The sequence below is a fragment of the Oryzias latipes genome, chromosome 19, assembly GCF_002234675.1.
Source record: "Oryzias latipes chromosome 19, ASM223467v1".
Taxonomy (NCBI): domain Eukaryota; kingdom Metazoa; phylum Chordata; class Actinopteri; order Beloniformes; family Adrianichthyidae; genus Oryzias; species Oryzias latipes.
The window spans coordinates 16,113,155-16,127,908 of NC_019877.2; the positions used below are offsets into that span (position 1 = coordinate 16,113,155).

Genomic DNA, 14,754 nt, shown 5'->3' on the forward strand with positions numbered 1-14,754 from the left:
ACCTGGAAGAACAGTGTGTTTTTTTTTTTTTTTTTACCTCAAATATACATTCATCTATTTAGGTTGCACAATACAGCTCCATGCATTACATCTTTGCTCTTATTTCATTATACTAAATACCAAAAATGATTTACTATTAAGTATGTATCATTATAACTTGAGGTATGATCATTTGCAATTGCCATAGCTGTGACAATCCAACACAAAAACCTGATATCTGGTTATATGACAAATTTTTTGTATGTTTTTTATTGTAAACTTTTGTTTAGAATTTCACAACAAATGTGTCCTACCTCTATGGTATATCATACATGTGAGCATGTTGAGCAATAAAAAATGTAGATCAAACCCTTTCATTTGAACATTTTTATTAACAACAATTAGAAAGCAGTAACACAAACAACAATAATAATTTAAAAGGTCAATCTGATCAACAGAGGTGCCTTTGGGGTTTATTTTTTGGTGTTCCTTTTTTCCACCCACTGTGGAGACCATGTTTTCCCACTGCAAAAAATACATAAATCAATGAATACATAAAAACAGTTAATGACAACATTACAATAAAAGACAACAAGCTCCAGTGAACTCCAGTTTGTACTTTATGCTACCATGCTCACAGTTATGTTACTGCAAATTCATTTATCATTTTCTAATTTGACTGACACATTTGTATGGTCATATGTATATTATATATTGTTTATGTCCTTGTTTGTTCCCCTGAAAATATGTCCCTGCGACAATTAAGTATCCTTGCCTAATTTGTTAATTAACTCTTTAGTCAGGAACCTTGGGTTAACCCTGGACCCTGTCTCTAGAGTCTCTAGAGCAAATGTGACAAACTCCAGGCCCGCGGGCCAAATGTGGCCTGCCTTGTCATTTTAAGTGGCCCCCAAAAGCATAAAAGTTTTAAATTTCTTAAATAAAAAATAAAAAATTGGTGTGTATTTATTCATATCTAGGGGGAATCTGACTTGAAATATCAGATTGGGCTATATATTAGGACTTAAACACTTTCCATATAACCTAACCTGATAGAATCAAATTTAAAAAGATTTATGCTGGAGTAACAAGCAAACATATGTTTTCTATGCAACTGAAATTGTCATTTTAAAAAGTTATACTAAATACATAATAAGTTATTCCACATTAAGGAGTAGCTAAATTTATTTTTTATTACATTTACTTACATGTATAAATTATATCTGGCCCTTTGAGGACAACCACTTTGCTGATGTGGCCCTCGGTGAAAATGAGTTTGACACCCCTGGTGTAGAGTCTTGTCTCATGTCTCTGGTTCAGTGTTTGTCTTTTAATCATATAAGAACTATTGTCAAATTGAGTCCAACTGTATCAAAATCTAAAAGGGATATGATTTCCCATGCATTAATTTTATCATGCTGTATTATTTGTAACTTAATAGCTACATGTTTAAATAGGAAATCACATGAATGTTTTCAGGTGGTCCAGAGCACTGCTACAAGGCTAATAACTACACTGGCTCCACATCATGCACAGCCTCCTCTTATACAATCTATAAATAAACCAAAAAAAAATTATACATACCACATGGAACATGGCTCCCATTCAACAAACTCCATTAATTTCCCCTGATAAAAGTAAATTTAAAAAATGATTTTTTAAACATAGGCCATCATATTATTACACTTAAGAATTGTGATGCCGTAAATTGTATTTCATACATTCATATGAAAGGCAGATGAAAAGTACACATTTCTACTTCAGATAAGAAATAAAAATAACCTTCTGCTTTTTTGTCTTCAAGACCTGCTTCACTGGGTAAAACTGATCTTCTCCCCCATGGCTGCACTCTGAAAATATAAAAAGCACAATATAAAGGTTTCAAAGAAAGTAAACAGTAGGAAAATGTTTGGGAAAACATTTGTATGATGAATTTCCAAATGAAACTTCATGTTGTCTGTGGTTTTGCAAAAGCAAACACTAAATGCTGTAATGTATTTTATACATGGACACATAGTCTGTGACAACTAAATTATAAAAAAAAATTTTTAAAGCTGTATAGCATCAAATAACTAATTACTATCTCAGTTCACTGTCTTCTTATTGCCTTCTTATTTTGAAGCAGTAATGAAGTCTGGCCAGCTGATTTTCATTGAGACAAATGCTTCTCAAACACTAAACTTTTTTTTGAAACAGTTGAATTTAGAGCTTTGGGAAGCTTTGTTTTCTCCATCACTAATTAGAAGCACTTATAGCATGCACAGCTTCACCATTTAGTTGTGGTTATAAGCTACTACACAGTATTTGTATATGTTCAAAAAAAACAAAGAAATGGCCAGATCACAACAGTTTTTCCTTAGGTCATTTATAACTGTTGCTGAAAATTAAGTCAAAACCTGTAAATCACTTTTTGAGTGATTTTGCAAACATTTCACACAACATACTAACAAATCCTAATGATAACATGACCTTCTTCGCAAAAGTAGATTATGAATGTCACATTTATTTTTTCATGAACAAGTTACATGTAAAAATAATGTCAATTAAATATATGATATTAATATAGATTTGACAGTCAAACTATCAAAAAGTTAAATTAATCTGCTGCAACATAACTGAAAGTATATTTTATATATATATATATATATATATATATATATACACACACATATATATAAAAAAGCTAATGTTCTATTAACAAAAAAGAAATTGCTGCAACATAACTGAAATTATATTTTATGTATATATATAAAATATAATTTTAGATATGTTGCAGCAATTTCTTTTTTGTTAATAGAACATTAGCTTTTTATTTTCTTTTTCTAGTCTTTTTGTTATCACTGTTTGTCAATTTTTTGCTGCTAGCATTTTAAGTATCCTTGTGAGGAACACATAACTCTGTTAAGTCCACATAAAGGTAACCTCAATTTTAAATAGTTGACTAAGGTCATTAAGCATGTCATTTAGAAGATACAATAACATTGTCTATGTTTGTATCTGAAGCTGTTGATAGCAAATAAAAGATAACCCATTTACCTCCAGGTGAATCTTTCTTGTTATCTCTTTTTTTCTTTTTCTTTGCTGGAACACCTGCTAGAAATAAAGAACATTTTCTGTAAATTATATTGTTGATTTCAATTAATATTATGCAAACATTTAAGCCCACAGTTTTTCCAGTGTGATTTAAATAAACAAAAAGAATGCTCTTTTGACACCATTTCAACATCTTACAATATGTTGTGGTTTTAACATGTATTTCAGAAGACTACGTCACCATATTATTAAAATGTTATGAATCTGCATACTGGTTGAAGGCTGGATGGATGATGCAGTTGAAGGTTGAATGGCTGGTGAGGCTGAAGGCTGGATGGATGGTGCAGTTGAAGGTTGAATGGCTGGTGAGGCTGAAGGCTGGATGGATGGTGCAGTTGAAGGTCGAATGGCTGGTGAGGCTGAAGGCTGGATGGATGGTGCAGTTGAAGGTTGAATGGCTGGTGAGGCTGAAGGCTGGATGGATGGTGCAGTTGAAGGTTGAATGGCTGGTGAGGTTGAAGGCTGGATGACTGGACCAGAGGGCATTTGAAGGCTCGTCCAACCTCAATGGGGAAAATAAATAAAATAATCTAAATGCAGTTGTCTTGTTATGCATATAATTTTTTTGTCTTGAAATACATTTGCTAAATTTAAACATATCACAATTTTACAACTTGTTTTACTTTTTTAGATCAGATATACATTTATTCCAACACATTGGATAGATTTAATGTACTACAATTCCTTCTACAGAATAAAATAATACCGGTACTATAAAAACTAAAGTTAATCAAATCAAAAGTGACAAATAAAGCAGCACAATAACCGTGAAAAATATATCACTATATACTCCAAGTGTTTTAGATTAGTCAAACGTTATTATTTTTTCTACCTCTAGAAATAATGACAAATTTGAATGCACTAATCCTAGGAACAAACTGGGCTGAAATTATAAACATTTTCAGACAGAAATACTTACCATTGATCATTAGCTCATATAGGTCTTTCATGCGGTCCAGACACTGTCCAGCTTGATCGGTTAATTGCCACCTAGGGTGAATGACATGTGTATGCCACGTAGATGTTTTCTTTCCAGGTCTGGCAATAAACACAACGGCTTTTTGTCCCAAAGTATTCAACTTTTCCACCTAAAAAAATTGTTACATCATCAGTAATAACTAAAATTATAAAATACAATTGCAGACATAAAACACGTACCAAAACCGATGCCTCATCCAAAACATGTGTGGTGGTTTTGTTTTTCTTGTGTTTTTGCAACCAAGTCTCCTTTTTGGATTGAAACTTCTCCAGTTTTTTGGCAAGCCTTTGCCTCATTGGCTGGATTGTTTGGCATACTTTACATGTCTTAGTTGCCACACCAATCACAGCTTTGCAGCTGACACAAAGTTTTGTTGTAGATCCTCGTGGCATCTTGACCTGTGAATATATATAAAATATATATAGAAAATATGTTTTGAAAAAAAAACACTGAAATTGAATTTAAAAAACCCACTTAAGTTCAATAGTATATACTATACATTTGATCGACTAGTCAAACAAACTTACATTTGTGTTCTGGAGTCGAACCACTGGATTTGCATTATTTTCCAGCATAAAAAACATATAAACAAATAAACTTAATGACATGCTGTTTCTATCTAAGGTGTTGAAATTGGGGCACAGCAGAAATTCCATTTAATTGTTTGTTTGTAACCTATTAATTTCGTGGGTGTTTGCTTTCAATAACATAAACCTACAGAGGACCTAGTCTTAACTTTAGTACTTCATATTTTATTCAAAATATTCATTCATGAATTGTAGAATACACTTCTTCATATCAAATTTGATATGACAATAGAAAAAATAAAGTCATTGTTAAATGTGGTCAAGTTTAACTTTATTTAGTACCCCTGTTAAATGGAAAATTAACATGAAGTCTTTTAAGTCAAAATAAACTGCAATTGCTTCACTCTTTTACTATATGTAAATAATAAACAGAAATAGAAATTATCTTCAGATATACATTGACTTTATTTTGTATGTTCCACAATTAGTCAAAATGAAAGATGTTCTATATAATGATTTACTTAAAATGTAAAACTTAAGAGAAGGTGTTTAGATAAATTGTAGTGTTCACATTGAAATTCACAACTAGCTGTAAATTTAAACAACCAAGCACATGTTTGTGGTAGGTTGTTATTGGTTATTGACAATTATATTTTTCACAACTACGTACTACAAAGATCCCAAAAGTACATAGCATTTACATATAGCAGAAACCAGATATTGTGTTGTGGCAGTACTGTCAATCAGCAATCAATGGGCAGTTACTTTGTTTGTAGTAATTATCAGTTATGACATATTACCAAAATGGTGCCAAACCGTTCCACCAGCACTTCAAAAACATTACTACTCCGAAACCGGAAAAACAATTTCTCATTACATTCTTCTCTTTATGTTAGAACTAGTTGTCGTGTCTTACCCTGCTGCCTACGTCTTTGTTTAGGTTCTGACCAACAAAGAAGCACCCTTGCGATCGATATATGAGGTAGTTTCATTAGCTGGCACCGACCGACCCGCGTGCTGCCAGAACCCGGGCCAGATTAGCTAATGTCATTCAACAGTATGACTCCGTCTAGAGATGTATTAATTTTATAAACTAAAATTCTAAATTACAAAAGTAATACACCGTCATTAAAGTTAACTGTCACTGAAAATATTGTTCGTGGGGGGGGGTTAGTTCTGCTTGACTTGTGTCATGCGTGGGTTAGCTGAAATATTAGCTAAGAGGTAAAGCTTGCATGACCAGAAAAAATTATAGATTATTGGTATTTATTTTAAAGTTCAAATAGTTTAGATTTCCCGATGTATGTTCATTTCTTACCGTTTGTAGTCTTGCATCAGCTTCTTGGCAAGCCAGTCCTTTAACTACTCACGCGCAGTCATTGCCGCCCCTCCCCCTCTTCAAAGCAAGCGCACAAGAACAAAGCATAGGCCCCTTTTTATACTTTCATTTGATATAGAATTAAACTTTAGCTTTGAAAACTTTCAGAGCCTGTCACATTAAAATATATAATTTATGAATTTCATACATTGTTTACCTATTAACATCTACATTAATTTACACCTGCGGAAAAAATTTAAATATATTGGAATGGATATGCATATGTGCATCAATGGATATTAAGGGGTTAAACGTTTTCGGTATGATCAAAATTTTATGTGGATGTGAGAGATGAGGTCTTGAGATCAATTCAAATTGCATATTGCCATTTACTCCCAAAAAATAATGTACGTATGTTCAGCTCCTGATACTTAGCTTCAGGTTGGACCCAAGGGGATGGATCATACATCCTATGTGTGATCCATTGTTTTCCAAGAAAAACAGTAACATTGATACTTATATACAGTGAGGTCAATAAGTATTTGATCACCCTGTGATTCAGCAAGTTCTCACAATTTTAAAACATGGAGGTGTCTAAATTTTTCATCATATGTGCATTTCCACAGTGAGAGACAGAATCTGAAGAAACATTCAGAAATCACGTTGTACAATTTCTTTGTAAAAGTCTGTGACAAATACGTTTTTGATCACTTGAGTTAAACAACTTTGATATTTGGTACAGAAGCCGTTGTTAATCAATTACAGAGGTCAAACGGTTCATATATTTCTTCACTAGGTTAATACACACTGCATTAGGGATTTTGGCCCACTCCTCTACAGATCTTCTTTAGATCTGTCGGGGTTCGGGGCTGTCGCTGAGCAACACGGAGTTTCAGCTCCCTCCAAAGATTCTCTATTGGATTTAGGTCTGGAGACTGGCTAGGCCACTTCATTACCTTGATATGCTTCTTACGGAGCCACTCCTTGGTTTTCTTGGCTGTTTGCTTCGGGTCATTGTCATGATGAAAGACCCAGCCACGACCCATCTACAACGCTCTGACAGAGGTTAGGAGGTTTTTGCCCAATATCTCACAACACAGAGCCCTGTTCATCCTCTCCTTAATACAGTGCAGTCGTCCTGTCCCTTATGCAGAAAAACACCCTCAGAGCATGATGCTTCCACCTCCGTGCTTCACTGTAGGTATGGTGTTCTTGGGATGATGCTTCTTCTTTCTCCTCCAAACACACTGAATATATTTGAGACCAAAAAGTGCTATATTGGTCTCAGACCACAAGACTTTCTCCAATGACTCGTCTGGATCATCAAGATGGTCATTGCCAGACCTCAGACGGGCGTTGACATGGGCTGCCTTCAGCAGGGGAACCTTCCGTGCGATACATGATTTTAAACCATGACGTTTCAATGTATTACTTATAGCCTTGGAAACAGTGGTCCCAGCTCTCTTCAGGTCATTGACCAGCTCCTCCCGTGTAATCCTGGGCTGATTCTTCACCTTCCTTCGCATCATCCATACCCCACGAGATGAGATCTTGCGAGGGGCCCCAGTCCGAGGGACATTGACAGTCATCATTAGCCTCTTCTATTTTCTGACAATTGCTCCAACAGTTGTCCTTTTCTCACCAAGCTGCTTGGCAATTGCCCTATTTAAAAGCAGAACTGCAAGTCTTTGCTGGTCAGAAATCTCTGATAATTAAGTGCTCAAATACTTATTTGTAACAGTAATATACAAATAAATTGTTTACAAAAATCGTATGCGATTTCTGAATGTTTCTTTAGATTCTGGCTCTCACTGTGGAAATGGAAAAATTTTAGACCCCTCCATGTTTCCTAAGGGGGAGAACTTGCTAAATCACAGGGTGATCAAATACTTATTGACCTCACTGTACATACCTACATATATGTATACACATATACATACATATACTATAATATCCATATCAGAACTAGTTTAATAATACCTTTAAATTATGCAATGTAAAAAGAGTAGTGCAAAATTAAAAATCCACCAATTTCATTCAAGAGAATTTATTGGTCAATTATCACAGTTTACTTATGTTCTTCTGGAGACATTTGGGGGTGGGGTGGGCATGGCGGTGTCAAATATCTTCATCCGAGGAACTACTGTCTAAGTTTTCCTCATCTGTGGAAGAGTCATCTAAACACAATGCTTGCAATCCCAAAACATTCTGGTATATTTTGCGTGCAGCATCCTGTCGAGCACGGAGTTCTGTCGACCTTCTTTTCAGCAAACACAGTAGCCCCTCTCGTCCTTGCTCTGTCAAGGCGTCAGTGTTGCCTGACGATGACAAAAAGACAAATTAAAATCAAGTGTCTTTCCATATTTTCATTTATAAAAGAATGTTTTACCAACTTTGCTCAGTGATCCCTTCAGAAATCTGAGAAGAAAGCTCTTCAAGCATCCCAACCGCATTCCTTAGGTACTCCCAGTGCTGCTTAACTTCCCGAACCACAATGACCTTCTCTTCTTTCAACCTGGTCAGCAGCATTACCTTGTCAAAAAGCTGCTTTTTCTTAACCATGTCACCATGACCTAAAATTCAGCACAGTTTCAGTCATTTCAAATCCCCATTAAAATTCATCTAAAGTTAGGTATTAAAGTTTTTTGTTGAATAAAAAAACAAAACAAAAAAAACGTACATTCCCAAGGCCAGAAATAGTTCTCATGAGCCAAAAGCACATCAGAAGAAGGTAATTTCTCTGTTTCAGACAAATCAGTGTTTCGTTTTGTGATGGCATCGTCTAAGGCTCTCTTTTCTGTAGCAATCTTCTTTCGTAATAGATGACGCCGTTTGTTGCCATCTAGAGGGAAAAAAAAAGTTCATGCATACCCAGCTTTATCTTACAAGAGTATTTCAGACATTTTCAATAACTTTTTATTTTTTTCCCCTCACCAGCCTTGCGATACAATTCATATTTTCTCTGTTTGATGCTCAGATACAGTCCTTCAATGGTTTTTTCAAGGTCATTATGACCAGTTGAATCTTGTGGGGAGAAAAGTAGAAGTAATTAAAATTATTTTAAGAACACAAGGTGCTTTGACAGTTTGACTTGGGCCAAAATTCTATAAAAAGGCATTCATTTGGAGGTTTACTAATATAAATGTCATTGGAATTAAAAAAAAAAAGAACAATTTTTGTGTGTCTGTCTGTCTATAATTTTTTCCCCCCAATAAGCTTCACAGTACCTGCAGCCCAATTTTTTACATCAGACACCCATTGCTGGACAGTGTCTTCTTGTATCGACAGCTCTTTAGTTAGTTGATCAAGATCTGCCAATGCTTCAGAAATCCTTTGTGCGGTCTGTCAAAAATATTGCAACATTGTTGAACAGTGTTTGAATGAAAGAAGTCTAAGAGTCATGGAAAATGGATGTCTAGTTTTTACCTTGATGTATCTTTTTGCTAGAATCTGGTCAAGCTTTTCCACCTTCCGCTTGTTCCATCCAATAGCCTGTATCGTAAGGATATCTGTGCGTACTTCAAGCACAACATATATTAGCCCAGCATAACAAAAAACAATACATTTTTATAATATACTTACCAGCTTTGGACATGTATTTAGAACATATGGCTGCCCGAGACAGGAAGCTGTTCACTTGCTCAACCTCCTCCCCCATTGTTATTCCTGCTCCCTCTTGGTTTCGACCTCCCCACTGCAACTGCAACAAATGTGATTTGTTTCCGTTAGCATTGAGTTTAATATCTGGAGTGATAGTGCAAAAGAGGTTGGCAATCATTACCTCACACATCCAGGAATGTGCTTTAGCATGCATGATTGAGAGGAAAGGATGCATTGTCAACAACCCCTGTAGTTCAGGACAGTGGCGCACAACCTTCTGCAGATATGGCCAATATTTGCACACCACATCGGAGCAGAAAAACCCTACATTCTGAGCAGCAAGTTCTTTTTGGAGAAAGAGAGGATATGCAAAAATTTCTCCACGGAACATATTGAGTCCTTTCAACAAGACCCCATGACGGCACACAGCAACCTCAACACCTTCCTCATCCACTTTGCTGGCAGATTTGTGAGAGGACTCTCGTGCTGCTAACCACTCGCCTCCTCCACATCTTCCCTTTCCAGGATTCTATTACAGATGACCAAAAGATATACAAATTTGATTGTTGTATATTAAGATGCATGGAATATTTTGAGAAACTTAATACACTTTTAAAAAAGTCGACCTTACATGTCGTGTTGCACCATGGATATAGTCCACAAAAGAGGCCACCTCTGTATCTTTCGCCAAAAAAACACCGTCAAAAAATCCATCAGGTCTAATGGAAAAAAAAACAAAACATGTTAAAATTACATCCATAGAAAATTCAACATAACATTGAAAATGTTTACCCCATACCCTGGTTGGCTTCTGAAGCGGTAAAGTTTGCGGTTCCCATCCACTGCAACAGCCAACATGGAGGGGGTGCATGCTGGGCACTTAAAGTGATGCACCAGTGACAGCCTCTCAACTTCAAATTTGGCATAGGACCACTCCAGAAAAGATTTCTGCATGGTGTCGCCACATATTTTTCCACTCTGGTTCAAAACAAAACGAAAAGAAAACAAAAAAAAGACAAAAGTTAAAGATACAACAGTCAATGTAAAACACAGTTGTTGCCTCAATTATGTAACTTACTCGACCAAAGACTTTAGTGCGCTGTTCAAGCATTCCGACAAAAGCATGCCTTGACATTCCTGGTGCAGTAATTTTAAGATCTTCATATGATGTGAACAAATCCACTGTATATAAAGTCTCAAAATGTACTGTGGCTGGCCAATATCCACTTTCAACCAAATCACCAATGCCAACATCCCAGGTTTTTCCACAGGAACAGGTAACATTTGGCAGGGATAGGTTGTATCGTCCTTTAAAAGAAATAAATCACATTTTATTACAGTATAACTTTGAAAGACTATTATTTTGAAAAAAAGAAGAAAGGAACATTACCATTCATTCCAATCAGAATCACTTGTTTTCCTGCAGAAACTTCTGTTTGACCAGTAGAGCAGTCACAGCAGGGAAGGACGACAGGCAAAAGGCATGCTTGTAAAAGTAAACAATTCATATTAGTTAAAACATAAAATATTATCTGCAAATGTGTTTTATTTCTCAAAGGAAAAAATAATGCATCTTTTTTTTTTTTTTTTTAAAAGATTTTTAAACAAGCATTGAGGGTGGTTTTGATTTATTTAACAAATTTAAAAGGCCCATGTGATTTTAATGAGAAAAAGTACCTCTTTCGTGGAAAGTAAGTTTTCCTCCCTCTTCCTTGATGAAAGTGGTTGGTGGGAGTGGCCTATAAAATCCCTCCACCGTCGCTGATCGGTTGTGAAGTACTCTGTTGTCATGTACAGCCAAATCACATGACGCACAATAAAGTGGTCTTGGCAAACAGTCGTGACACACTATTACTGCAACCTGAGAGCGACAGTGATGGCATTGTCCCCCTTTTGGCTTCCCAGATTGCAACATCTGATCGACCATAAAAGGTCTCAACACTGTCCACTTTTCCAAGGACGAAGCTTTCCTAGCCGTCCAGTGTGATGGAGTTGGGTCTTCAGCGGGGCCCAGAAGGTCTTGAACCTCTTTGATGAGGGACCCTATTGAGGAAAAAGAAGAAACAGGGGGGGTGTTACAGTATGTAAAAGTAGATTCTGAAAATGTGTTCCACGTGATTAAGAACTCCAAAAGGCTATGAATACGTGACAATGTTTTCATCTTCAGAGCACAATGGATTTATAAATGGCAGTCGCAAAATGGTTGTATCAATTAGATTTTCACTTTGTGAAATTGAGGACTTTCTTCGCCTTTAAAAAAAAAAGCAGTGAGCATGGTGCCCGAATTTTAGCATCCAACCACTAGATATTCCTGCATTATATAGTTTTTTAGCAGTTATGGATTGAGGGGAATTCATGCAGCAACTGTTTAGACAGAAAAAAATTGAGGTAAACTATGTAGATCAACTACATTTTAATATACTTTAAATTGTTCTCAGAAAAAAAAAGTTCTGAGGACAACTGTATCAATAACTTACCTATATCGTGAGAAGGTTCTGTCACACTCTGCTGTCCACTAGTAGATGGCATGCACAATTGGTCTACAGTTGGACTTTGAGCCATTGTTGGAGTTCCTGAAATAAATAAGAGCACGAGTAAAGAGAATTATCTGCCAGACATACAGGCCTTTCACTGTTCTGGTTGCTTAGCATCCTAGAGCTGAAACAAATGCTTATTTTTGGATAGTGCACTATGGAGAAAGTTATAGCAGTTTTTCAATTCTAGCCACATTACTCAAAATCCAGAACTTCCTAATTGAGACAAGTTTAATAACATATTAAAGGTAATTATTGTGGTCCTTGGAATGGTGTACGCATAGATAGCCTTGATAATACCCTGCTAACATCTTGGCCTGTTAGGCATCATATAGACTAAAACAATCTATATGTGTTTTATAATACAGAAAACGCCCATGATAAAAAAATAAATAAAAAGACACTGAAATGAACTTGCCTTTCACTAAATTCCAGTAATCCCTCGCCAAATTCCAGTTCACCCTTTACAAAGACAGTGGAAAGTAGGTTTTCCATATTTGTATTGTACGACTAAAAAGGATTTAGAACTAGTGGGGTCTTGTTATTAGAGTGGGAGTAAATGGAGGCGTTTCACACAGCCTTATCCCCTTCTATCATGATTGGCTATTGATGATGATGACGATGACGATGACGATGATGATGATGATGATGTCCCCCCACCCCGTCACTGGCCTTGTGGGCAGCGGGAGCGCCAGGGGGGTTGGGCCACTTAGTCTAGTTCTCTGAATGGTAGCCCAAATTGTTTCACCATTTTCACCCTAAAGTGCTATAAGCTAACCACTTTTTCCAAATCTAAATTCCAAAAGCCAGTGCCCTTTAACTCCCCTAGGAAGTCTGCCAAAACGAGTGTGCGTCCATGCTCACCACATTGGCATGTTTAGACCACAATGCATTGCGTTTGAATGAGTTTTTTTTATTTAATGTAAATATAATTTTTCAAAAAGGATGGTGTCCGAGTACTTTTTAAAAATCGAGGTATCAATAGCCCCCCCCCCCCCCCCCCCCCAATTCTATTCTGGTTCTGCCAAAATTACAAAAACAAATCTAGACTTGTACCGCGAAAGCCACGTGTGTGCCTGATGCCAAACCTTGTGTGGCCATCTTGTCAGCAGCTTCCTACTTCCCTTGATTCCATCCCCTTTCCTTTGTTGTTTTAAAAGTGCAACAAGCAATGTGACCAGGTTTACTCACTTTTGGATGAAACAGGTTTCCGCCGCTCTCCTGTTCTACGACGTTTAGGCAAAGGATTTCCATACTCGTCCTCCTCGTGCCTAACAAAGGTCACTGGGCCTGTTCCCGACGGTTGTACAGCTGCAGGCTGTTTACGCTACAAAATAAAGTTATAAAGACATACACGATGTCACTGGTTATATAAATAAACGTTTTTTTTTTTTTCATTTTTACAAAATTCAATGAAATCGAACCCACCTTGAATTCTTCTATAAGCGCGTCTGCGAGAAATAAAGCGTCATCGACTTTGTCCCCTACCGGCTCCATCGCGATCCACAAAGCATGTAAAACTCCAGGGGGTTTAAATAGGTAGTGGGTGTCACCATTTAGTTGCCCAACCCGTGGACTGACGAAACAAGCCTGCTTTGTGTAAATATTTTTTGTTTAAATTACTCAAAAGACATGTGGCTACACTAAAGTTTAATTTCTTTTTCCTAGAGATGGATCTGTAAATATGACAAAGAAAAAATCGTATGAAGAAAAAAAATGTAGCTAGGACGCCGGTGTAAAGGACACCGGTTTTGACTGGTCTTGGTATTTTCTATAAAAACATTTAGTAGAACTCATTACTATAAAACTAATAAATTTAGTGTCCATTTCTCGCAGTAAAAGCAATTAAAACGAATCAAAAGTCAGTAAATTGTCTCAAACGTTAACCTCAATTGTCTTTTTCAATAAAAAAAGAAAACCGTGGCTTCCTTCCGGTTCGCCGGTAGCGTCCGTAGCTACCACCATAGCAACATAAAAATGTTCCGTTGATACTATTTTGTTGAGTGATATAAAACAAAGTGTTTATAAAGCCAATAATAATAAATTCACATCAAAAACCCAGGCGATGTCCGCTATATTTTGGGTCCTGGCTCCTGCTAAGAAACCTGTCAGTCACGTGACCCACAGAAATGAACGAGAAAAGAATGCGCAAGTGTTGTAAAACAGTGGTCCCCAACCGCGGACCGGTAAAACGCAAGACACGTTTACCGCAGACCGGTGGGGGTGGGGGGCACGTTTACCGTGGACCGGGGGGGGTATTTTCTCTTAAGTAATAATAATAATGAACGTAAATCTACTGTGTAATCATGTGCAACTTTATCCGGTCACTTTTCAAAATAAAATAAATTTCAAAATAAAAATAAAACAATAAAATGGAAATTATTTTTTCTTTCTGTGCGTCCCGGTGCAAAAATTTTCCGCGGATCGCCTGGTGCCAAGTGTCCCGCGGATGGATCGGTACCGGTGCCAAGTGTCCCGCGGCCCGGTGCCTAGTGTCCCGTGGCCCGGTGCCAAGTGTTCCGCGGATGGATCGATACCGGTGTCCCGCGGCCCGGTGCCAAGTGTCCCGCGGATGGATCGGTACCGGTGCCAAGTGTCCCGCGGCCCGGTGCCTAGTGTCCCGCGGCCCGGTGCCAAGTGTGCCGCGGATGGATCGGTACCGGTGCCTAGTGTCCCGCGGCCCGGTGCCAAGTGTCCCGCGGATGGATCGGTACCGGTGCCTAG

At 37.2% G+C, this 14,754-nt stretch overlaps 2 protein-coding genes across 5 annotated transcripts; both read right to left on the reverse strand.

Annotated features, from left to right (window-relative positions):
• Positions 1-18: 18 nt before the first annotated feature.
• On the reverse strand, positions 19-7,702 carry LOC111946441 (circumsporozoite protein-like). 3 transcript variants are annotated; one of them, XM_023949699.1, is made up of 8 exons: positions 4,579-7,702; positions 4,231-4,449; positions 3,992-4,160; positions 3,285-3,575; positions 3,016-3,069; positions 1,762-1,829; positions 1,564-1,607; positions 19-504 (listed from the first exon to the last, which is right to left on the reverse strand). In XM_023949699.1, the coding sequence occupies exons 1-8, from the start codon at positions 4,705-4,707 to the stop codon at positions 453-455; spliced, it is 1,026 nt and encodes a 341-aa protein (XP_023805467.1). In that variant the 5' UTR covers positions 4,708-7,702; the 3' UTR covers positions 19-452. The 3 variants fall into 3 exon arrangements, with proteins under 3 accessions (XP_023805467.1, XP_023805468.1, XP_023805466.1); XM_023949700.1 differs by having other exon boundaries at positions 3,016-3,072; positions 5,897-7,700; XM_023949698.1 differs by having other exon boundaries at positions 3,016-3,072; positions 4,579-7,700.
• Positions 7,703-7,927: 225 nt separating this feature from the next.
• On the reverse strand, positions 7,928-14,103 carry LOC101169027. 2 transcript variants are annotated; one of them, XM_023949639.1, is made up of 16 exons: positions 13,459-14,103; positions 13,222-13,357; positions 11,974-12,069; positions 11,174-11,539; positions 10,887-10,982; positions 10,575-10,804; positions 10,296-10,474; positions 10,128-10,215; positions 9,678-10,025; positions 9,479-9,596; positions 9,323-9,414; positions 9,124-9,238; positions 8,831-8,920; positions 8,577-8,738; positions 8,290-8,469; positions 7,928-8,214 (listed from the first exon to the last, which is right to left on the reverse strand). In XM_023949639.1, exons 1-16 carry the CDS (start codon positions 13,525-13,527, stop codon positions 8,015-8,017), a joined length of 2,565 nt encoding a protein of 854 aa, XP_023805407.1. In that variant the 5' UTR covers positions 13,528-14,103; the 3' UTR covers positions 7,928-8,014. The 2 variants fall into 2 exon arrangements, with proteins under 2 accessions (XP_023805407.1, XP_023805408.1); XM_023949640.1 differs by lacking the exons at positions 13,222-13,357; positions 13,459-14,103 and adding an exon at positions 12,449-12,638.
• Between the last annotated feature and the right edge of the window lie 651 nt (positions 14,104-14,754).